This window comes from Lactuca serriola, chromosome 8, assembly GCF_051521515.1.
Source record: "Lactuca serriola cultivar US96UC23 chromosome 8, Lser_US96UC23_V15, whole genome shotgun sequence".
NCBI lineage: Eukaryota > Viridiplantae > Streptophyta > Magnoliopsida > Asterales > Asteraceae > Lactuca > Lactuca serriola.
Window position 1 is genome coordinate 333,410,837 of NC_136415.1, and position 26,720 is coordinate 333,437,556.

Sequence of the window (26,720 nt, forward strand, 5' to 3'; positions counted from 1 at the left end):
CTTGGCATTCTAGAGAATGCCAAAATTGATTTAAGATTTTGTCACCCTAGACTGGCCGAGTCTAACTGTAGCGAACAGCTCGGGTGTGGGGGAATCACCCCCGTATAGATCTATACACAAACTCTCGCTCTCCCTCTAGGAGACTCTAGTTATAACTACATACTACGACTGACACTTAATAGTGTCACCCGTTATTTCCCACTAAATCCAACTGAATTTGAATAACCTTGTTTATCAACCTAATTTTATGTTTATTTGAATAACAGAGATAAGCCTAACAGACGAAGAGAAAAGGGCAGCAGAGGCCCACTAAACATGTATGTTATTATATGTTGTTGAGTATGAGACGGGCACGTTGGCCCATCATGCATATGTTTGATTTGGACCTTACTAGCAATGCCAATGGGCCACTGAGACCCAATAACATGTAAAAGTCATTAAGGGTCCCTTAGGCAAGTTATTGGGTCACAGGAGGCCAATAAACATGCGTGAATATATTGGGCCCAATAAACATGATATTGGGCCACAAAGGGCCAATAGCACATATAGAAGGTATTTGAGCCCAACTTTTGAATCGCTTATGTTTTATCGAGTTTAAATTCGTATTGTTGGTATTTGTGGTATGTTAAATGTTTATTCGCAATAACGAAACATTTTAACGTTTGATTAATAACGAAATTTTTAGTATATGTAAATATATTTTTAAAACTATGCGTTATAAACTTAATATTTTTAACCCCAAAAGTTATAATCGTTTATTTGGCCCAAAAACGTTTAGATTCATCATTATGACACCTTTTTCCATAAAAATGACGGTTTTAGTCCATTTTTACGAAAATTTCATTTTTGGTCCTTAAACCATTTTTTTATTGACATTTTCCACCCAAACTTTATTTGAATGGAATTTCAGTTCAAAACTATTGCATTTGTCATTTCCAGCCTTCATTTGCAAAAATTTACATTTTTTGCCAAATTCCCGTAAGTTTTACAATTTTGACCCCAAAATCAAAAACTTTGCATTTTTAGTCCAAATTTGGTAATAAACTCATTTTTAACCCCTGAAAAAGTTTATTTACATTTTAGACCCATAGTTTGTTAAGTTTTCCAATTCAACCCCTCTAAATCTCATTTTTTCGCAATTTTGGGCCCGAAACCCATTAGGCCCACTTTTAAGCCCATTAAGCTAAAATTTATGTTTTTGACCCTTTGAAAAGTGTGGTTTTTATAAAAATCAACTTTTATGCTAATAAACAACTTATAACCCTCATAAAATCGACAAATTACAATTTATACCCAATCTTTGTTATTTTTGCAAAAATGACACTTGTAAGGTTCTTTTGGTTTTGTTTTTCACTTTTTAAACTTAAAGACCCTTAGATCTATGATGTATGTTGTTTATTATGTTTTTGTTCATGATTATTTCACCCTTTTTGTTATAGATCTCGAAATATAACAAATATTTCATATTATCACAACCATAAACTAAAGAATTCACATATAGCATGCAAACACACATAGATCATCACATAATAATGAACTCACCTTGGGTTTGTGGATTCGGTTTTTGAAGAAGATGTGGAAAGATGATGTGATTTTTTGGCCCTAGCAACTCCCTTGAGTAGATCTCGAACTCAAGAAGATTTCTAGGAGTATGATTAAGAATTTAAGGTGGTAAGTGATGGGTTTTATGCAAAAGAACAATCCTATGTGCTCATACAAACCCTAATTCTTGGATCTAGGTTTCTCTATTGAACATGCAATGAATCCAAGACTTGCAAACCCTAATCTAGCATACATAACTCAAAATTAACACTATAAGAACATATCTAAGTGATTACCTCTTTCAATAGGCTTGAAATCCTTTGGATCTTCTTGTTCTTGAGATTAGAGTCACAAGTGTAACTCCTCTAATGGATTACAAACACCACAAGCAAGAAAGGCAACTTTGAGAGAGGAGGGAGGATGCTTAATTTCGGCCTAGGGTTTCTCTTGGGAAGAAAGTGGCCGAGAATTGAAGGCTAGGGGTCTTATTTATATTGTAGGCTGCTAGGGTTTCAGTCTAAACCCTAATGGACAACTTAGTCACCAAGCAGCCCAAGGAACCTTCTGGAATAAGGCCTTGGACGAAAATATGATGATCCTTCATCATAATTTCGTCCCCCCTTAGTCCATTAGGTTTCCCAGCCCAAAACTCAACTATCACACGTTTGACAGTTTATGCCCCTTTATTTAATTAGTCTCTCTTAGTCACCAAATTAATTCATAATCAATTTATGACTAATACTAATTAAATAAATATGATTTCTCCTTTAATATATTATTCTTATAATATACTAATAAATCATATTATCCTCTCTTTCTCATCAAATTACCTTGTCAAGTTGCTTCGGTGAAGGCAACCCAAAAGGACCATGCACAACCGGGTCAAGTACATACCAAATATAGTTACGGGCTTAGACACTAATCCAACAGTCTCCCACTTGGATAAGTCTGGTAACTATATCTCACATACGACTTCAAAATCCGGTTTAACAATCATAGCTCTTATACGCTGCTGTCAACTCTGATCAAAATCGTGTCCTTTAGATAAGGGATCATCTAATCCTCTGTTCTAGATATCATGCTGACAATCACATGGAACATAGTCATACTTATTGTTCAGCATATTGTTCCTCGATCTCTAATTGGTTTGACATAGAACTTAGTTGAACACATCAACTTTGTCCTGACCAGGCCCGACACATAAGTCAAACCAAATAATCAAGTGGCCAAACATCGCCTTTATCCTCTCAGAATAAAAGGAACAGATAAACTTCGACTTATATGCATTTATTATTCGCTGGCTAAATCAGGCACAACAATCTGTTTTATAACATCAAGTTACTGATGCGTTTACGCATTGTCAATGCACAACTAACCAATAAATAATAACCATATCTCTAGGTTTAAATATTATATGATATTATCATCTTGCGATCACTCGTGATAAAATCCATGAAGTGATACAAGCAAGTGCGGGTTTATTCCATTGCTCAAATCACAATTCATAAGCACTCATGAACTTTGCAGCAAACCTTTTCCATGTCTAAAACCTTTTAGACAATCTACAAACAAATTCATGACAATCTTCTTTCATATTTACTTCCAACATATGAGTGATTGTGGACTGGTTGAATAATCTTATTATTCAGGAAGTCAAAACATGCAAAATTGAAACAATAGATAAAAAATCAACACAAGATAGTATCTTTACTTATAAATAACACACCTTTATTTATTCATCAAATGTCAAGTACAAATTTATCCATTACACGTTTCCTATCTAATCTAAACTTATATCGTCCTTCAGCCCAATGCTCCTAGCATGCTGTAAGTGCTTAACCCTGCTCAGTCCCTTCGTAAGGGGATCTGCTGGGTTATCTTCTAACGATACCCTCTTCACTACGAGGAGTCCATCTTCTACTCGATGTATGATGAAATGGTATTTTCTGTCGATATGTCTGGATCTGCCGTGATCCCTTGGTTCCTTGGTTAAGGTAACCGCTCCTTCATTATCACATAAAATCTCCATGGACTCCTTTATGGATGGCACAAATCCATGGTCTCCAATGAAGTTCTTCAACCATATTGCCTCTTTCGACGCTTCAATTGTTGCAATATACTTTGATTCACACATTGAATCAACCACAATCTCCTGCTTGGAACTTTTCCAAGTCACTGCTCCTTCATTAAGGGTAAAGACCCAGCCTGACTGTAAACGGTAATTATCCCGCTCTGTCTAGAAACTAGCGTCACTGTACCCTCACACCCTCAAGTTATCACTCCCACCGATGACTAGAAACCATTCCTTAGTCCTTCGAAGGTACTTAAGAATATTCTTGACAACAATCCAATGCGCTCTACCAGGGTTCCCTTGATATCTGCTGACCATACTCAAAGAGAAGGCCACATCAGGGCGAGTACAAGTCATAGCATACATGATAGAGCCAACTGCGGAAGCGTAAGGTACTCGGCTCATATCAACTATTTATGCCTCTATACTCAGGCATTGAGTCTTACTTAACTTGGTATTGCTTTGGATTGGTAACTCCCCTTTCTTGGAATTTTCCATACTAAAACACTTTAGTACCTTATCCAAGTATGTATCCTAACTGAGTCCTATTAGTCTTTTACTTCTGTTTCTTACTATCCTTATTCCCAGAATATATGCAGCCTCTCTGAGGTCCTTCATAGCGAAATACTTCCCAAGCCAGGACGTGATCTCCTGCAAGGTTGGGACGTCGTTTCCTATGAGCAGTATGTCATCGACATACAATACGAGGAAGCTTACTATACTCCCACTGGCCTTGACATACACACATGACTCATATTCGCTTCGCAGAAATCCAAACTCTTTGACCTTCTCGTCAAAACAAAGATTCCATCTGCGAGATGCTTGCTTTAATCCATAAATGGATTTCTCAAGCTTACACACTCTATTTGGATGCTTCGCATCGACAAAACCCTCTGGATGATTCATGTAAACATCCTCAACCAACTTTCAATTAAGAAAACCGGTTTTCACGTCCATCTGCCATATTTCATAATCATGAAACACAACTATTGTGAGCATTACCCTAATAGACTTTATCTTCGCAACTGGTGAGAAGGTTTCATCATAGTCAACTCCAGGAGTTTGAGTAAAGCCCTTCGCAACCAATCGCGCTTTATAAGTGTGCACATTCCCATCCATGTCTGTCTTCTTCTTGATGATCCACTTGCACCCGACTGTCTTACGACCCGAAACATTATCAACCAAATTCCAAACTTGGTTGTCGTACATGGACTGAATCTCGCTATCCATCGCCTCCTTCCATTTAGCAGACTCCGGGCCTGCCATGGCTTCCTTGTAGATGCTAGGTTCATCTAAATTTACCAGTATACTATCACTAATAGATGTATCCCCTTCAGTAGTAATATGGAACCCATACAACTAGGGTGGAACGCTAGCCCTACTGGAATGTTTAAGAGGTAAGGATTCGTCAACAGGTTCAACAGGAGTTTCCTCCTCAGGTTAAGTGACAGTATTAGAAGTTCCTTCATCGCTTTGTTCTTGAATTTCTTCAATATCAATTTGCCTCCCACTGTCCTCTTGGCTTATGAGTTCTCTTTCTCGCAAAACCCCTCTCCTCGCAACGAAGATAACATTGTCACTCGGTCTGTAGAAGAGATAGCCAAAGGACTTATGTGGATAGCCGATGAAATAACACTTCTCACTACGAGGTTCGAGCTTGTCGTGAGTCTCTCGTCTTACGAAAGCCTCACAACGCCAAACTTTGATGTGTGCCAACGAGGGAGCTTTCCCTGTCCACATCTCGTGAGGTGTTTTGGCAACTTTCTTGGTGGGAACTAAATTAAGGATATGAGCGACCGTCTCTAAGGCGTACCCCCATAAAGCTATTGTTAACGAAGCCCGACTCATCATAGAACGCACCATGTCCAACAAGGTCCGATTACGTCTCTCAGTCACACCATTCAATTGCGGCATTCTCGGAGGCGTCAATTGCAAAACGATTCTGCATTCTTTTAGATAGTCGTGAAATTCAAGACTTAGGTACTCTCCTCCTTGGTCTGACCGAAGCATCTTGATTTTCCTTCCCAACTAATTCTCCACTTCATTTTTAAAATCTTTGAACTTTTCAAAAGTTTCTGACCTTTGCTTGATTAAGTAGATATATCCATGTCTGCTATAATCATCCGTAAAAGTCACGTAGAAGCGGCAAGCATCCCTTGTGGTGGATCTAAAGGGCCCACACACATCGGTGTGTATGAGATCCAATAGACCCTCACCCCTTTCACAAGTGCCAGTAAAGGGTGACTTGGTCATCTTCCCAAGTAAACAAGACTCACACACGTCATCGTACCTAAGGTCGAATGACTCCAACACTCCATCCTTTTGGAGTTGGGCTATGCATTTCTTGTTCACATGGCCAAGGCGACAATGCCACAAGCATGCTTTGTCTAAACTATTAGACAAATCAACATTCAACACATCATTTTCTAAATTGTCTACAACCAACACAGATTCATATATTCCATTACAAGGAAATGCATTGAAATAAAAAAACATCATTCAAATAAACATTAATAGAACCATTACTATTATCAAATGAATATCTGAAACCTTGTCTATATAATCCATGAAAAGAAATGATGTTTCTTTCCATATCTGGCGAATAGCAACAATTGTTTAAATCCAATCCTAACCCATTACTCAACACTAAAGAATAAACTCCGACTTTGGTCACAGGTGACGATCTTCTATTTCCCATTATCAATTTTATCTTCCCATGTTCCACCTCTTTACTTCTTCTTAGGCCCTGCAAATCAGAACAAATGTAGAAACCACATCCTGTATCAAGAACCCATGAAGTAGCAAGTGAGAGTTGTTAGATTTAATAGAATACATACCTGCATAGGTGGGCTTTCTCTTCCCATCTCTAATGTCCTGCAGATATTTGGGACAACTTTGTTTCCAGTGACCCTTCTAGTGGCAATAAAAACACTCTGCTTGCTTAGGGTCGGAGGAGGGTTTAGCAGGACATGCTTTGGTTCCACTAGAAGAGGAACCATCTTGGGACTTTCCCTTTTGGTGGCTCTTAGAAGGAGCCTTCCTCTTCTTACCTCTTCCTTGCCCTATTGCCAACACAGGGGCCGAATCAATAGGAGTTGATGCAATAGATTTATCCTTTAGGTTGCACTCAGCAGTTCTCAACAACCCTTGAAGCTTGCTCAAGGTGACCTCCTCTTTGTTCATGTGGTAGGTCATTCTAAATTGGCTGTAGCATGGAGGTAAGGAATGGAGAATAATGTCGATAGCCAAATCCTCATCAAAGTTAACATTCAACTATAGAAGACAATCAACATACCTCTGATGGGTTTTGGTCCAAAGAACATCCTATGTGCTCATACAAACCCTAATGCTTGGATCTAGGTTTCTCTATTGTACATGCAAGTTATCCAAGACTATAAACCCTAATTCTAGCATTCAAGTAATCATATTAACATGAGAATAGGTTTAAGATGTTACCTTGATTGTTATGTAGTAATAACAATCCCAAATCTCCTTGTATTGACTTTAGAAATCCTAGAGTCACAAATCTCACTCCTCTAATGGTTCACAAACACCATAAGCAAGAGGATGAAGAGGAGAGAGGATGGAGGCTACCCAAAACGTGTTCTAACCCTAGAAAGAAGCTTCACCATGTTTTTGGGTCATAAGGGTCTTATATATAGTGAGGCTATTAGGGTTATCTAACAAGGAAACCCTAATTTGGATGCTTAAGCCCTAAGCAGCCCATGGACCCCTTTCCTTAAGGCCTTGGACGATTTCCCCATGGGTTTCCCATAGAATTCGTCCACTCCTTAATTTAAGACAATCCATAGCCCATATTGCCATTATCTTATAATTACAATTCCAATCCCTTAAGTTTAATTAATCTCTTTTAGTCACAAAACTAATTACCAATTAATTATTGACTAATATTAATTAAACAATATGATTTCTCCTTTAATATATTATTCCCATAATATATAAATAAATCATATTTAATCCTTTCTCTCCATAATTCATCCTATCAAGTTGCTTTGGTGAAGGCAACCCAAAAGGACCATGCACCATCGGGTCAAATACATACCAAAATAGTTATGGACTTAGACACTAATCCAACAGTCTCCCACTTGGATAAGTCTAATAACTATTATGCGTATGACTTCAGATCCTGATCTGCAATCGTAGCTTTCCAAAGCCGCTGTCAACTCTGATCCTATCAGATACGCGTGTCCTTTAGATAAGGGATCATATATTCCTCCATTCTAGATATCATATGAGATATGATTTCAAATCATTCTCTTTGTACTATATCTTGATTCCCGATTTATGATGACTGACTAATTGAACAAATCAAATTAGCCCTAGCCTGTCCGAGCATTTACGTTTGTCATCACTAAACCATCGAGGGGCCCAAATATATCGCTTTTATCCTACTTTGGATAAAAGGAACGGATAAACTTTGATACAATGCTCGCTTGCACTCACTCACCGAATCACACACAACAATATGTTTTATAACACCAAGTTACTAGTGCGTTTACATATTATCAATGTGCAACTGATTTGCAAGATACAACTCACACATCTCGGTTTCAAGAATATAAGATGTTATCGTCTCACCAATCACTCGTGATACAATCCATGGAGCGATCCAAGTGAGCGTGGGTTTAATCCAATGCTCAAATCATATTCATAAGCACTCATGAACGTTGCAACAAACATTTGCTAATGTCTAATACTCTTTTAGACAATCCACACACCAATTCACGACAGTCTTCATTCATACCTACTTCCAACATATGAACGACTGTGGCCCGTTCGAATAATTTAACTGTTCTTAACCAATTAAATTATTTAGGAAGTCAAAACATGCAAATGTGAAACACAAGAATAATACCAATCCCATATGGCCTCAAACCTTTGAGTATAAATAAAACACCTTTTATTTATCACCATATCGATTACTCATTATTTGTCGTTTCGGGTAATCAACTTCTTACTTGAATTATTGCACTTGTCCCATGCTCTTAGCATGCACACAATGTTTACCTATGGTTCTTACTTTGTGAAATAGACCAAATTGATCACATTTCCAATCATTCTCATTTCACAACCCCAAATCCTTTTTCATAAGTGAAAGAATATCAAATTCTTGCCACTTATAGAATATATTAGATTCTAACATTTTATGCAATGATCCTTTCGTAATGTCACTGTACCAAAGTCACAAAGACTATTGCCAATGATATTACAAAGTCCTCTATCGGAGATTGTTACAAGACAATTCCATAGACGTGATGTCTCTCACTCAAAGTACATTCTTTGAACATCCTTTTTGCATAAAAGTTTCTAATCTAGTCATAGATTTTCAATATTCAATTCCCAATATGGACACGTTTCCATATTTTCCATATGACAACTCATTCTTAATAGAATCTTATCTATTCGTAATGATGTCGATATGGTCCATCCAATATGGAAACATTTCCATATTTTCCAATACTATACTTCCAACTACTCACAAGCGACCAATCATTGGCGAACTTTGGATTTTCCTTTAATAGTTGTTTAATTATTTTAGTCAAAACCGATTCTAGTCCTTTTTCCCTCTAAATGCGCTAGACATTTGGAAAATTTTAGAATGGTCATTATAGCATTTGCAATCGATCCTATACCCGAAGCGTATGGGACACAATGCATAATGTCTTACATAAAGATTTGATACTTTATCGATCTTTCGCCATAATATTTCATTTGCTATGTTCTCAAAATTCGAATTGTGAAGAGGAATGCCGTAATCATAATCGAAATTTTAAGAACACGCTATATACTTATGACTAAATTTATTAACATTCCACAACCTAAGCCTTTAGATTTGAAATGAAGCATAATATTCTCTCCCTTAATTATAGCAAAACAACTTTGCAACCCTTACGACTTTGCAAGGTATAACTCTTGTTTTCTATACTTAATATTGCCAACTTGCAATACGTGCCTTAATAATCATACAATCATAAAATTTATGCTCCCACTATCATGATGATTATTATAAAACATAACACTTATGCTCCCACTAGCTTTGACATGTATTCAGAAACATCTTAACTTTCAGAAAAACAATACTTATTGAATTTCTTAAGTCTATGTTTCTAATACTTAATGCTTTGATAATCTTTTATCAAGGCTTCTTGAACTTATACACCTTTTCCTTAGATAGTTTATATGTGTGTCTAAACAATTAAGACCAATTGCCAAACCTCACAATTCAAATTGTGGAAAGGGATACCGTAACCATAATTGAATTCGAGAATGCAATTTTACAATCACTATCTTCTTAAAATCTTTCTTAGTGAAAGCATTTCCTCACAATCATTTTCATGAATGAGGAAATATTATGACACTTAGATTTAAACGGTGTATGTGTTCCTATCCATGTGAATTTGTTAGAACCAAAGTTTACGACAAATTCAAATTCATATGGATCGAACTTTCTTAATCTCGATTTCTTGCCTTATGGTAGCACAGCTGCCCACCATGTCTTCCAAGTAGTCAAGCAGCTCACCTTTTCTTATCAATGTACTTTCCATTAATCAAGGTCCTTGCCTTTTATGCATTCAAATGAGAACTCATAGGACTCACATGCATAATTAACTCGTTTGGATTTGCACAGAAACAAAATAATGTCAACACGATAGGTTGTAAACCTCAACTCGTGTGCTAGTGATGATCAATAAGGTTTATTTGATTTGTTCTTGAAACCTTTCAAGACCATTAAGACTCCCACTTACTCCTTGACATATAGGATTCTCTTGTCAATAATCATTTCTTGACAAACAAATATTCAAGAGTTAGTGTAGCTTTTATCAAAACATTTCATAAATTGGTCCTAGTTGGTCTTTGTCTTATCCAAGACATCACAACCTTTCCATATTTGATGAATGCTATAAACCTTCTTAATACTTATCACTCAATGTCGCAATCTTAACTCTAAGACTTGTTTTGGAACGAAGTATGATTGATCTCTTGATTTAACCATTTCTCCAATCCTTGATTCCTCTTCTTAGACATACAATTGTGCTAAGACTCACTTAGAGGATCAATTGAGATATGTTTCTTAATAATTAAGACCTATCATAAAGCATAAAAGGTACTCTCCCTTCTTCTTAGAATGGAGAAACTTTTATGTTTCTGCCTACTTGATTCTTCTTATTCCTTCTGCTGTTGATTTAAACCCTTTTAATCAATTCCGAATTACACTTAATCTTATAAGTATAATCATATTTTCTAAACCTTTAGTAAATCATGACGAATATCTTTGTTACTCTTATGGTGAACTTGATCAACACACAACTTTGTGTATTCGATCTCCTAGTCCTTCACTTGACACTTTGTCAATGAATTAGTCCAATTTCCAAATATGAAATTTCTCATTCATCATGCAACCAAGTTGCGTGATTACAAATTTCTGTCCAATTGAAATTTGGACGATGAGAAACTCTCCATATTTGGTGAATTCTCGACATTTCCATAAATAAGAATCATATCCATTTGTTGTAGAAATATGTAAACATCAATTTTCATAACGATTTCATTGCAAGGAAATAAACAAATAAATAAGTCAAATCAAAATTTATTTTATTTATAAAAGCAGCGGAAAACATTTGTCCTTACAATGCAATATCCATTGAAAACTATGTATTTCAAAAGGGAAAATTTATAACAACTCTATCATAACTATCTAAGCTCAAAATCTAATCTTCAAGTCCATGCGATCAGGATCCATTTCTTGTGATTAGATTCATCTTGCTCTTTCACCAAGCAAGCTTTTCACCGATCCTGCAAAACATTCAAATGCAATCTTATCACATCATGTATTAAGAATCAACGAATAGGAACTTTATGGAGTTAGATAGTGGATTTTACCTGAAGCACATCCATACTCTTTGACTCTCCCATCTTTGGAATCTTCAGGCTCTTTGGGCAGACTTGTATCCAACGCCTTTTCTTTTGGCAGCAAACGCAGGTAGATTCTCCTAGAACGTCCTCGGAAGCATGGTCGGTTGACTTTCCCAACACATACGCTCCATTACTTCGCCAAATCATTTCTGATTCAGCAGCAATGAGCATGTAAGTTAGGTCAATGAGGTTGTCGTCATGATCCATCATATAATACTTTCTTTTGAACTCATTATATGATTCAAGAAGTGACTGCAAAACCCAATTCACAACCAACTCATCCGGGAATGACACACCCAACATTATCAACCTATCAATGTGTGATTTCATTCCTAGAATGTGGGCACACATGAGTTTACCATCTTCATGTTTCATTTCCAATAAGGCTTTAGTGATATTGAACCTTTCAATTCTTCGATCTTGTGGGTTAGGGAGAATAATTGGAGGAGGTGGAGGAGGTGGAGGAAGTGAATCATGATTTCTTGTTCCTCTATCGAATCGTGGAATACCATCTTCATGCGGAATGCTTGTTCCACGGGATTTGGGAAGACCATAGTTGTCGAACTTAGACATCTACAAAACGGGAGAAAACAAATTCAAGTTAGTTGATTGATTGAGTCCTTAGTAAATCACCCAAATGAGATACTAAGGCTAGGACCCAACACAATACGCTACAACCTAGAAAAGGGATGCCGTAATCTAGTTGCAGAATATTTGAAGGTAAGTGAATGACGATTCACTAATTTCCACCATGATAACGAAAAAGGAAATTTAAGTTTTAAATCTATGAAAACTCCTAGATCCTATGAGATTCATTGAACATTTCAATGGCATGTTTAAATCTCGATATGCCCCTCTTGTTTGTGACTGGGATGCCGAGGATCACAAAGCGGGTGTGAATAACCATGCAAACTACATGGTGCCCCACATGTTACAGTCACCTATTCGATGTGCCGGTAAACCACACACGCTCCGCCAAACTATGACAAACATTGAGTCACCCTTTGCTACCTATTCTTATAACCATTTAGTGTGCCGGTAAACCACACACGCTCCACTAACGTCTTCGCAAGGGCACAAAGTGTAATTTCATGGAATTGCATCAATTCACTTTTGCCTAAGTAACTAACATTGGGAATTATATGAAAACATTTAGTTACTTTTATACTTCATTATACTTATAATGGAAGGTTTTGTCCCATCCTACCCGTTCGGCTAACGACCCTCCACTAGTTAAGGGTGCGGTGGGTAAGAGTGGATACTCATTCAATCGCCATTTTATAGGCAATTTCCTTAAATACCCCTTATAGACCAGCTTCGTGAATGAGGCCTACTAACGGTAAGACTGACTTTTACTCATACATATATATAATGTTAGACTTTTAATGTTATATATAGTATAGGGTGTATTTTACACTTTTAAAATACTAGGTGGTCTAATTTAACAATTATACTTTTAATTCAATTAAATTGTAAACCTAAACTTTTATGGATTTATTAAACCTCTTTTAATTATACACCTTAATTAATTAATAAAACCATAAGGGTGTGATTTGAACTTTTCAAAACAATACTAGGGTTTTAGAATTTAACATTCCTAATTAAACTTTTAATCAACTTTTAAATTCCAAAACTTGAGGGCAAGTTTTGAAACCTTTTTCAAAACATTAGGGTTTTAACTATTTAAATTTCAAAACAACAAAACTTTTGGGTTCAAATTTAAACTATAAAACCTAAAGGGGAAAATATGAAACTTTTCAAAGCACAAGTATCAAATAACAAATAATCTAAATTAACATTTAATCACATAATTATCCATATTTGATTTATTTAATGATTTCTTGCAAAACAATTTACCAATTTAATCAAAATAATTAATCAATTATCATATAAGGAAAAAAATATTTTATTAATTGATAAATATCTTCAATTAGATCAAGAATATAGTCAAATATATCATAAAATCGGATTTATATTGATTTAATATGATAAGGCAACTATCCTTAGGCAAAAACAACAAGAAATCCCGGTTTTCCCTCCTTCTGACGAGCCGACTCGCCGAGTTAGGCATGGACTCGGCGAGTTCATCTATGGACTCGGCGAGTCCAGCCTCCAGAAACACAAAATCGAACTTTTTAATCATACAAAGCATCAATACAATAGAAACCAATCTAGGCTCTGATACCACTGATGGGTTTTGGTCCAAAGAACATCCTATGTGCTCATACAAACCCTAATGCTTGGATCTAGGTTTCTCTATTGTACATGCAAGTTATCCAAGACTATAAACCCTAATTCTAGCATTCAAGTAATCATATTAACATGAGAATAGGTTTAAGATGTTACCTTGATTGTTATGTAGTAATAACAATCCCAAATCTCCTTGTATTGACTTTAGAAAGCCTATAGTCACAAATGTCACTCCTCTAATGGTTCACAAACACCATAAACAAGAGGATGAAGAGGAGAGAGGATGGAGGCTGCCCAAAACGTGTTCTAACCCTAGAAAAAATCTTCACCACGTTTTTGGATCATAAGGGTCTTATATATAGTGAGGCTATTAGGGTTATCTAACAAGGAAACCCTAATTTGGATGCTTAAGCCCTAAGCAACCCATGGACCCCTTTCCTTAAGGCCTTGGACGATTTCCCCATGGGTTTTCCATAGAATTCGTCCACTCCTTAATTTAAGACAACCCATAGCCCATATTGCAATTATCTTATAATTACAATTCTAGTCCCTTAAGTTTAATTAATCTCTTTTAGTCACAAAACTAATTACCAATTAATTATTGACTAATATTAATTAAACAATATGATTTCTCCTTTAATATATTATTCCCATAATATATAAATAAATCATATTTAATCCTTTCTCTCCATAATTCATCCTATCAAGTTGCTTTGGTGAAGGCAACCCAAAAGGACCATGCACCATCGGGTCAAGTACATACCAAAATAGTTATGGACTTAGACACTAATCCAACAACCTCTGCATCTTCTGTAGATGCGAGGTCAAGGATTCTCCGCTCCCCATCTTAGCGGTGATCATGTTAGTGATGATCTCATAGCGCTCTTGCCTCGCGCTTTGGTGATACCTATCCATTAAATCTTGATGCATCTCGAATGGATACATGTCCTCATAGGACTTCTGGAGTTCTGCGTTCATAGTCGCGAGCATGATGCAGTGAACCTTCGTTGCATCACGTTCATGAGCTTTAAAAGCAGCGATTTCTTCAGCAGTGGCAGTTTCTGGATTGATCTTTTCAAGCTTCTCGTCGAGGACATACTCTTTGTCCTCGTATCGAGTGATCATTCGGATGTTTTGGATCCACTCGTTGAAGTTGTTGCCATTAAAGATCACTTTCCCACACAAATTCATGAGTGAGAATCCACCTGTAGCTGCAGGAGTGTTGTTGTTTGCATTCTACATCTGAAAATAGAAAAGGACAAGTTTGATTAGAAATAATCCCTAATTAAACACCCAAATGCAAAATTAGGGCTAGGATCCAACAACATTATTTAGAACTTAGAAAGGGATGTCGTACTCTAAAAGTAAATAATTTGAAGGTAAGTGAATGATGATTCACTAATTTCCACCATGAAAAACGAAATGAAATTAAGTTTTAAATGTATTTGAAAACTCCTAGATCTTTGAGATTCATTGAACTTTTCAATGGTATGTTTAAATCTCGATATGCACTTCAAACTTGCGACTGGGATACCGAGGATCGCAAACAAGTCGTGAATAACTATGCGAATCAACATGGTGCACCCAATGTCTCTATCACCTAATCAATGTGCTGGTAAAACACACACGCTCCATTGATCTATGACAAACATCGAGCCACCCTTCGCCACCAATGTCAATCCCAAATTAGTGTGCCGGTTAACCACGCACGCTCCATTAATGATCGACAAGGGTGCAAAGTGTAATTCCATGGAATAACATCATTTTCACATTTTACCCTAAAGTAACTAAGATTGGGAATTTGTAAAGCGTTGTAGTTACTTTGTAAATTCATTATACTTATAATGAGGAATTAAGTGCCCTATCATATCTGTTCGGCTAACGACCCTCCACCAGTCAAGCAAGTAGTCGGTGTGAGTGTACACCCATTAAGCACCATTTTATAGGCAGCAACGTTATACCCACCTTATAGACTGGCTTCGTGAATGAGGCCTACTAGCGATAAGACTAACTTATTCTTATACATATATATTAATTAATCTTGTAATAATATAATAGTATAGGGTTGAATTTTAAACTTGTAAATTTCTAAGGGTTTGAAATTTAAATCATTCAAAATTAAACTTTTAATCATAAAATTTAATTTTCAAAACTTGAGGACAAGTTTTGAACTTTTCTAAACACAAGGGATCAAATAACAAATAAGATAAATTAAACAATTAATTTTGTGATTATCTATATTTGACCTAATCCAATTTTAGTCACAAGATAATTACCAAATAATTTAAATAATCCATATTTATCATATAAAGAAACTATTGTTCAAAATATTTGAAATTATCTTTTGTTTTGGTAAGGATTATCATTTGCATACAATAAAATTCGGATTTTATCATCAAAAAACGATTTTGGCATCAATCCTACAGCAAAGCAGCAAGTAAATTCCGAAACATACTCTGTCTGACTCCCGGACTCGCCCAGTAGGGCCAATTCGCCGAGTCCAGATACTGACTCGCCGAGTTGAGTCGGGCAGAGGCAAGAAAAATGATTTTCAGCTTAAAAACGACAATTGCATCCCATACAACAGAAACCAATCAAGGCTCAGATACCACTGATGGGTTTTATGCAAAAGAACAATCATATGTGCTCATACAAACCCTAATTCTTGGATCTAGGTTTCTCTATTGAACATGCAATGAATCCAAGACTTGCAAACCCTAATCTAGCATACATAACTCGAAATTAACACTATAAGAACATATCTAAGTGATTACCTCTTTCAATAGGCTTGAAATCCTTTGGATCTTCTTGTTCTTGAGATTAGAGTCACAAGTGTAACTCCTCTAATGGCTTACAAACACCACAAGCAAGAAAGGCAACTTTGAGAGAGGAGGGAGGATGCTTAATTTCGGCCTAGGGTTTCTCTTGGGAAGAAAGTGGCCGAGAATTGAAGGCTAGGGGTCTTATTTATATTATAGGCTGCTAGGGTTTCAGTCTAAACCCTAATGGACAACTTAGTCACCAAGCAGCCCAAGGAACCTTCTGGAATAAGGCCTTGGACGAAAATATGATGATCCTTCATCATAATTTCGTCCCCCCTTAGTCCATTAGGTTTCCCAGCCCAAAACTCAACTATCACACGTTTGACAGTTTATGCCCCTTTATTCAATTAGTCTCTTTTAGTCACCAAATTAATTCATAATTAATTTATGACTAATACTAACTAAATAAATATGATTTCTCCTTTAATATATTATTCTTATAATATACTAATAAATCATATTATCCTCTCTTTCTCATCAAATTACCTTGTCATGTTGCTTCGGTGAAGGCAACCTAAAAGGACCATGCACAACCGAGTCAAGTACAAATCAAATATAGTTACGTGCTTAGACACTAATCCAACAGTAAGAAGAGTGATTAAGTTGTAAAAAGCAAGTATGTTGTCAAGATCTTACCACAAGTATGTATCTTGGAGTGATTCTTGGATGAAAACCTTCTTGAATGCCCTTAATCTCGAAAATTTTGAAGAAGAAATGAAGGTGTTCTTGAGAGGATTTGGAAGTGAATTAAGTGTGTGTGTGTGTTTGGTGATCCTTGGCCGAGAGTAGAATAAGAGAGGGAGAGAGTGAGATGAGTTGACATGCATAGAGATATGAGAATGGTGCATGTATATCCTATGTACATTTATGAGGTGGCACCACAAATGTCAACCCTCATTTCATCCCTTCTTTTTTTTTACTTGGGCCAAAATGGGCTAAGGAAGGAGGAAGGAATTACTTTGGCCCATTCTTTCCTTGGCTCGAGTTAATGAGGCCCATAAGGAGAACTTACGGCCCATTGGGCCCTTAGGGTAGCTCACGACCCAATCTTTGTATAAGAGAATGAATTTGAGTCCATTAAAGCTAATTGGATTTGTTATGGCCCAATAAGGCCCATTGAAGATAAACTAGTCCATTTTAGGCTTATAAGGCCCAAAAAGTTTAAGTCTCATAAAAGTGGGTCCAATGAGAGCCCATTTAAGAGTTCTAAGCCCAAAATAGTCAAATTGGAAGCTTATTGGCCCATTAGGCCCAATAAGGAAATCCTAGTCCATATAGGACTTAATCCGGGATTTATAGGGTTTTCCAACTTTTACTTGATGAATCTAGGTTTGAATGTGTTTCCATAGGTTGAACTTCAAGCATAACATGAATTAGGGTTACGAGTTTACAGTAGATAATGTTTACAAGAGTACAGAATTTCCTAGCTAGAATGCTAGTTGTGACACCGATGCCTGAAGAACGTCGTAGCAGGCCAGTAGTCTTTAGCACGATTATAATAACTCATATGGGGTATTAACAATACATTTGGTTTACGGGGCTAAAATACATTCAAATGGTTTTATATCATGATAAAACTACATGATACTATTTATTTATATTTTTGGTCTTAGGGTTTAAGACTTACAAGTCATTTTTAAAGAAAATATTGAATTTTCTGAAAGCACACTATCATTTTACAAGGAAAAGTTACCGATTTTTCTCATACAAAATTCTTATGAACTTCCAACTTAATTGTTGACACTTTTTCAAAACTACTTATATTCTCATGAAACCAGTAAATAGGTAATCAAAAGGTTTGAGGATGGGGCGTCACAACATCACATTAATCACTTTTGTCATATGTATTTGGTATTGAAACAAACAATGTTTTGGATACAATGTAATCTCCATAATCATATTATGATGGTTATTGCTTTGATCACTATTATTCATTATGTTATGATACAATACATGAAAGTCATCCACCTCCAGACGTTTCCACCGTTCTGGTTTGGGAGTGTGACACTGTTCTTCCATGCAAGTATCATAAAGACAACTAGCATACCACCTATACATATATACATACAACTATATACTTATTTGCCAGGGTCCGGTCCCTGGTCTTGCATACAATTTGCCAGGAGCCACCTCCAGGTCTTTTATACAAATGCCAAGGGCCACTGTGGTCTTCCTATAACATAAGCCAATGGGCCGACATTGGTGCCTTCGACCCATAGTGTAGTGAGGAGACTTACCTCCAGCTACTAAATATCACAAACAAAGCTCGAATTGCCGATCCGGAAACTCCCCACGCTAACAACATCAAATAATACCAAATAAATGATTGGTCCTCAACTCAAAGCTGAAAACCTAGCCTGAATACTCAGGGTAAAAGTCCATTTTACCCTTTCCTCACTTGGCCCAAAATCCAAAGCCCAAACCAATAGCAACAAAAGCTCAACATGACCTAGTATCCTAATTGGGCCCAAAACTAACATGGGCCTAAACCTGTAGGCCCAATATCCAAATTGGCACCCAAAGCTCCAAATGGGCCCAAGCACAAAGAGGCCTAAAGATAGAAAACTAGGAACCAACAAGGCCCAAAACCATATCTCACACCGTGGCCAGACCCTGGTAACTCATATATATTCGTTTAAAGATTATAAGATAATATTGTCTCAGAATTACTCGTGATAAATTCCGTGAAGTAATTCTTTGAGCATGGGTTAATCTAATACTTAAATTCTCAATTTCAAGAGTACTCATGAATGTTGCAGCAAACCATTGCTATGTCTAAACCCTTAGACAATCTACAACCCAATTCATGACAACCATAATTCATTACTTACTTCCAAAGTATGATCAACTATGTGAAGTTATACTTGCAACTATAGTTATTAGACTATATCCAAGTAGGAGGCTATTGAATTAGGTGTCTAAACACATAACTATAATTGATATGTACTTGAATTGATAGTAACACAATCATTTTGAGTTGCCTTTATACTAGCAACTAGACATGATGACCTATTGAGAAAAAATGAAGAATTTATTAATTTGATTAATAAATGATTTATTAATATATTATGGAAGCAATATATATATATATATATATATATATATATATATATATATATATATATATATATATAGGTTCAGGTTCATTTGAGACCATTCTAATTTTGTGAGACCGTGAGACCAAATCTAAAAATAATTTTAAAATGCAAAATAAATGAAAAAATCTAAAAATTCTTTTTTTAAATATTATTTTTGGAACTTGAATTAACTAAAAAAAATTAAAAAAATTAAAAATAATAATAAAAAAATTCTGTTTTTTTTGAAAAATATGTGAAATATTCTAATAGAATATTACACTGACATATTCTAAAAAATAATTTTAAAATGCAGAATAAATGGAAAAATCTAAAAATTCTTTTTTTAAATATTATTTTTGGAACTTGAATTAACTAAAAAAAATCCATTTTTTTTTTGAAAAATATGTGAAATATTCTAAAAGAATATTACTCTGTACATATTCTAAAAAATAATTTTAAAATGCAAAATAAATGGAAAAATCCAAAAATTCTTTTTTTAAATATTATTTTCGGAACTTGAATTAACTAAAAAAAATTTAAAAAAAAATAAAAAAATGCGTCTCACCAGTCTCACAAAATTAGGCCGTCTCACATGAACCAAACTATATATATATATATATATATATATATATATAATTACACAAATGGTCCTTAAGGTTTGTTGTATATTACAAGTTTGGTACAAAGATAAATAATTATTTTATAAAAATCTAACAACATGGAAAGTTAGTTTTAATATCAAAAAGACAATTCATAAAATTTTACAAATCGTAACGTTTTTCAAAAAACCCTTCAAAATATGATATTTTATAAACCATAAGTAACAATTATAAAATTTTGTCTTCCTTTTATTATCATATAACTAAGCTCAAAAAAAAAAAGAAAGTTAAAAATCTTAATATATTTTGTCAATATTTAATTGATTTGGTTTCACTTTTTTGACTGCCCTGCACTTTTTAAAACCAGCCCGGCGTAAAAGATATCTGTATAGAAAATGAACGGTCAAATTCAGATGGCCAATCAACGTTGCGTGGGTTTGCTGGCAGCCACCCATTACTCTTTTACACCGATGCCACTCCTACCTTCCTAATTTACAATAGTTTGCATTTTGCTCCTTTATGTTTATAGTAGTGCTTAATAAAATCTTTTCACTTTGAATAGTTTCAATATCACTCCTTCAAATTACACAATAGACATCAAAATCAAGCAAAAAAACTATCACACCAAAAATTGCTGCAAAATTGGAGATCTATTACAGTACCACTATTAAACAATATTTTATTTCAAAACAAACTTAACAAATGCTTTTAAAATACTTTTAAACACAGAGTATAATAAACAACAAAATAATAAACTGTGAAATCTTTAAAATATATCAACAATTCGTCTTATATATAGAAAAAATATAAATTTAAATTTTGATAAATTTTTTTAATAATCATAAATTTTAATTTAAAATTAAATAATTTTTAGTATACATATAAAACAATCAAGACAAATAATAACATATGTAAACTAAAATCATAAAAGCATTAAACAAGTAGCCAACTTAGGTAAGCTATAGATTGACCATTTGAAGTTTTGAACAACCGTCTTTCATTATTATATATATTTTTTTTAATTTTAATTTTATTATATTTATAATGTTAATAAGATGTTTGAAACAAAAAAGATAAAATTCTTATGACATAAGAAAGGTAATACATTAATCGATCAATAAATTAAAGACACATTTAACCGGTCAAAACCTACCTAGACATTAAAAAAAAAAAATTACAAATTTTATGTTTTTCAAAAATGTTTAATTTCTCAATTAAATGTATCATAAATCAAAAGTATAAAACGAGTTGCATTTATTATTCCAAGTTAACTAGGAAACAACTTCAAAATTACAAAACATAACATCATACAAAATTAAAGAAAATAGTTTCATTTTTTTTGTTTGTCGGTTTACTTGATTATTCAAATAATGTCATAATATAATTATAATGTACACCTAACTTATCTATATAACTATAAGTGAATAAAATAGTGTTAATAATGTAGGGGTTGTTTTTGAAATTATTAAATCCGGAAGGTTTTAATTATAGAAAAGATGGAGTGCAAATCTGGCTTTGCAATTAAAATAATACAGAAATTTCTCGGAACCTGCGATTTTATCCCTATAAAACCACGATCCAAACGCTTTGCAAACCTTCTTTGGCCCATCTTTTGGCTCGCCCACCTACCGTCGTTTCTTCCCCAGGTATGTTTTTCTCTCTCGTTTTCATCGTTATCTTCTTATATTCATTTTGATTTGATTTTGCCCTGTTTACTTTGTTTTAATTTGTTTTTCATCGATCTGATTCTGCTGTCTTTGTGTTTCTGGATCATTGCAGATTTTTTGAGCTGGCTTCTTGTTGTTCTGATCAGAAAATTATCTGAATTTGCTCTGCTTCTTCGATTACGTATAGGGTTTATCTGAGGTTTGAACCGGAATCAATTGGTTAGATGAGTCCTACTTATTCATGACGTATGCTATATTGATGCACCGGATCCGAATTCTCCACTCTTTTTCCGTTGTTTTTCTCTACTGGTTTCACGAGCTTTCATGAATTGCCCCTTCTTGTTCTGATTACTTATTCAATTCCTTTAATTATTTATTGTAACCGAATCAATTTTGAAACCTAAAACCACCAACCACCGATTGTACAAATTTCCCCTGAGATTTCGATGGCATCACCGCAACCTGCCAATACGGGGTCTGATGGAGATCTCCGGTATGCAAACCTTGATGACAGAAAAAGAAAGAGGATGATATCAAACAGGGAATCTGCTCGCAGATCTCGTGCAAAGAAGCAACAACGCTTGGATGAATTGCTTGGTGAAATCAACCAATTGCAGAATGATAACAACAAAATAATGCGGAAGATTGATGGAGCAACACAGGTGTTTGTTGGTGTTGCATCTCAGAATAACGTTCTGAGAGCCCAGCTTAGTGAACTGACAGACAGATTGCACTCCTTGAACTCTGTTCTGCATATTGCTCAAGAGGTTAGTGGTCTGGCTATGGAGATCCCTGAGATTCCTGATACCTTGCTGGAACCATGGAAGCTTCCTTGCCCAATTCAGCCAATAACAGCATCATTCAACATCAACATGTTCTAGCATCGATATCTTCCATCTGTCTTGTGGTACTCCTACTCCTTCCTTTCGTCCGAGTTTGTTTTTATGTCCTTTCGTGGTGCTTATCTCGTTAGTTTAAGTAAGTATGTTTGTTATTTAGACAGGTTTATTGTTATTGGATGTATGCTTGTTTACATTTGGGACTATTACTACTTTACTTTTTCTCGCTGTTATTATTGTAGTGCTGTGTAATATCTGGTTGCATAGAACTCCTTAGATATGGGTTGGAATTGAATCTCTCTTTGTGATTGGTTTGGGTATAATGCTTTAAATATGTAGCCTACAAAAGGTAGGAGTGAATGCAATAATCATATAACATTGACATCCCTTTGATATTTAAGAATTTCAACTCGCAATGTAAATAAGAATGGTGGTAATTTGGTGAAGCTGATTTTTGTAGCTTCGTATTAATTGATAGGTTTTTTTATCGTAACATTTCATAGACAAAAGGTCTTTGTGTTTGTCAAGAGCTAGAGAGGTACTATAATGGATTTATAGTCTGAATGATTTAGAAAAAGCTTGAAGGCTTTGAATCATGTATGAATAAAAATATGATGGTTTGTTAGACATCTAAATGATAAAAATAACCATTCTAAATCTTAAATGTTTTAACTTATAAAATATCTGAACCAACTTGTTAAAATTTTATTAAAAAATATATATATAAAACAAACAATAAACACATATTCAAGTAGATGAAAATAATTTATTCACAATATTGTTTTAAGAATATGTAAATTGTTTATGATCTGCATTAGAGCATCTATTATAATGTTTTAAGAACAGATTATTTCTTCTTTTAGCTAACAATACCTTAACATATTTGCCAATCTTTTCTTATATAATAAAGCTCTCTTTATGAGAGAACCTTCTATTATGTTTGTCATTCCTAACTCTTGTTCTTGGACCAATGACTTGTTTCTGATATTGCCATCTCTACTTTCTAAAGAACCATAAGAAATTTCATGAATAATAAGAAAAAAGTTCCATACATTAGAAATTCAGTGAAAGTTCTATACATTAGATTATCACCATAAGCAATGCACTATCTGAGATGACAATGTGACAGTGTACAGATCTGGTGGAGGGAGGAAACTAGAGGGTGGAGTCGGCTGAAAGAGGGAGTCATGGTCTCAATTTTGAACTTATGATGGGAGATGGTTGTAGGCATAGATAGGCTCCAAAAAGATTGTCGCAGATGATTACACAGCAGATATATATATATATATATATATATATATATATATATATATATATATATATATATATATATATATATATATATATATATATATATATATATATATATATATATATATATATATATATATATGCAACTAGTCTACTTTTTATCTATTTCTCATACAATCAAATTCAATTTGGTAAAATTTACACATACTACACATACACAAATCACATTAGACATACACATACAACACACATACACAGCAACAATAATATTATTTATTTGTGGGTAATAAGCCTAAAATAAGGACCACTGGTTTTGAATCTTTGAATGGATTCAATCAATACTCTTTCATTTATATAGACCATGACGTGCTCCACGTATTGAGAAAGTCTTTATTTATTTATTTTACTAGTTGCGAAACCCTGCGAAACCCGTATATTATACGGGTTAATTAAAACATAATGTTAAACAGGAGCGATTAGATGAAAATTTTATTTTGAATTTGAAATATGAAATAAGTGAAAATTATGAAGAAAAAAAATGTGCAAAAAATAAATTAATTAAAATTATGTATTTAATTGTTAGACCCGTTTACTAAACGAGTTATTATAATAAAATGTTAAATACAAATGTTTAAAATGTAAATTTATTTGAAATTGAAATTGAAATTTCAAATTTGAAATTAATAGTTATTATAGTAGGTTTAATTTATGGAAACTAAATTAATGATATAGTGGAAATGAATAATAAAGTAATTGACAAGTGGAAAATAAATATATTTCAAAATTATGACAAAATGACATGTGTCCAAATAAATGAGAGAATGACAAGTGGCAATAACATTTTCATTTATTAGGGTAGATTTTCTTTCTATATTTTATGTTATTTCTTTTTGGTATAAGTTCGACATGTACTTTCTTTTGATAAATGAGAAACATTGAATACATTTTATGGTATATAGCTCCAAACTTTTCTTTTTTCTCTGTTTCGTTTTCCATGATGGGAATTTTACAGATTACAAATTTCAACTCTGTTTTAAAACTCCAAATATCATTTATCAGTATAATACTTGATAAAGATAACTATCTGTTGTGGATAACAACAATTATTTCTGCCAAACTTTTGAGCTTGAAACTCACATTCTAAACCCATCTCCTCCAAAAGTTCGTGTTGTTCCTACTACTGAAAACCAAGTTGCAACAACCGAGCCCAACCCAGATTACACCACATGGAAGAAACGTGATCGATTAGTCATGTTATGGCTCTAGTCTACTCTCTTTGAGATAACCTTGGCCCTTGTGGCCTGTTCTTCTTGGCGATGAAACCCAGTTGCAGTCTCTCTCTCCAAAGGCTCTCTCACATTGATGGAATACACAACGAAAAAGAGAACCATCTCCGATTCTCTAGCCGAAGACCTTAACCCAATTTCTGAAGAAGACCTCATCTCTCATATTCTATCTGGTCTAGATTCTTCTTATGGCATATTCACAACAACTTTTATGATGAAGACAAACAATGTTACTGTTGATGACCTCATTGGCCTTCTTCAAGAGGAAGCTCGTCTGGACTAAGAACATGGTCGTTCATCTACCACCATTGTTGTCTCAGATACAATTACAATTGGATCTATTTCCTTGACTACCAACCGCCACCCTCATCACTCCACTTCTTCCTCATCCAAGTCAGGCTTCAACTACACTCTACAAAATCGAACCATGATTCTCGCCTACACCAACTCCATTGCCAGCTATGTAACAAACCCGATCATGAAGCTATTGACGGTTGGTACCGGTCAAATCAGATTGCCTATCCCTCTTGTCGTCCACCTCCAAAATAACAAATCAACCTTGCTCAATTCAACAGTCCATCTACCGTAGTTGATCCGTCAGTATTTCGATTCTGGCGCCTCCGACCGTACTTCCCTGGACCTTCAACATCTGAACATTAGAGAACCCTACCATGGGCAGGATAAGCTTCAAGTTGGTAATGACTCCAAGATTTTTATTTCTCATACGGGTTCATCTGTTCTTCCTCATATAAAGTTGCCTAATATTTATTGAAAGATACAAAGTCCAGTTAATGGTTCAAGGCTATAGTCAAGAGGAATGTGTCGACTATTTTGTGACATTTAGCCCGTTTATCAAACCAACCACGATCCGTTTGGTTCTCTCCATTGCTCTCTTCAAGGGTTGGTGTCTCAAACAACTTGACAGCTGTAACATCCCACAATTTATGACAAAAATTTTCATTTTTAAATAAATAGTTATAAAACTAGTAGTCTGAACATCAATAGTGTCAACTCATTTCATAAACAAAAACAGTATTTCAAATAACCAAAACATGTCATTGAAAAATAATATCAGAGTACAACTCCCAAATATCTTATAAAGCGGAAACCATAGTGTGATGCGCTGCGATCATGCCGACTACTTTCCTTTCGAAGAAGAAGTACCCGAAACCAAAACTGAAAACCGTAAGCACAAAGCTTAGTGAGACTATAAGCTCCTAACCATATACAGTTTTAAAAGCATACACATAGCAAGTTCCATATAATCAACAAGGCTCAAATATCAGTATAACATGACTAACATATTGGGGAACTACTTACTTAGCTCGGCTGATTACGCACGTTGCATTCTCATCTTTTCATTTCCTTTTGAAAACCCCTTTTTATGTTACTTTTGAAAACAATTTTACCATTTCCTTAGTTTGAGTCCTGACACACTCGA

General features: G+C 34.7%; 1 protein-coding gene across 1 annotated transcript; it reads left to right on the forward strand.

The window, feature by feature from the left end:
• The first annotated feature begins 21,770 nt into the window (after positions 1-21,770).
• Positions 21,771-23,050, forward strand: LOC145068764 (bZIP transcription factor 53-like). The gene is made up of 2 exons (XM_079015761.1): positions 21,771-21,882; positions 22,016-23,050. The coding sequence occupies exon 2, from the start codon at positions 22,350-22,352 to the stop codon at positions 22,782-22,784; it is 435 nt and encodes a 144-aa protein (XP_078871887.1). The 5' UTR covers positions 21,771-21,882; positions 22,016-22,349; the 3' UTR covers positions 22,785-23,050.
• The last annotated feature ends 3,670 nt before the right edge of the window (positions 23,051-26,720 follow it).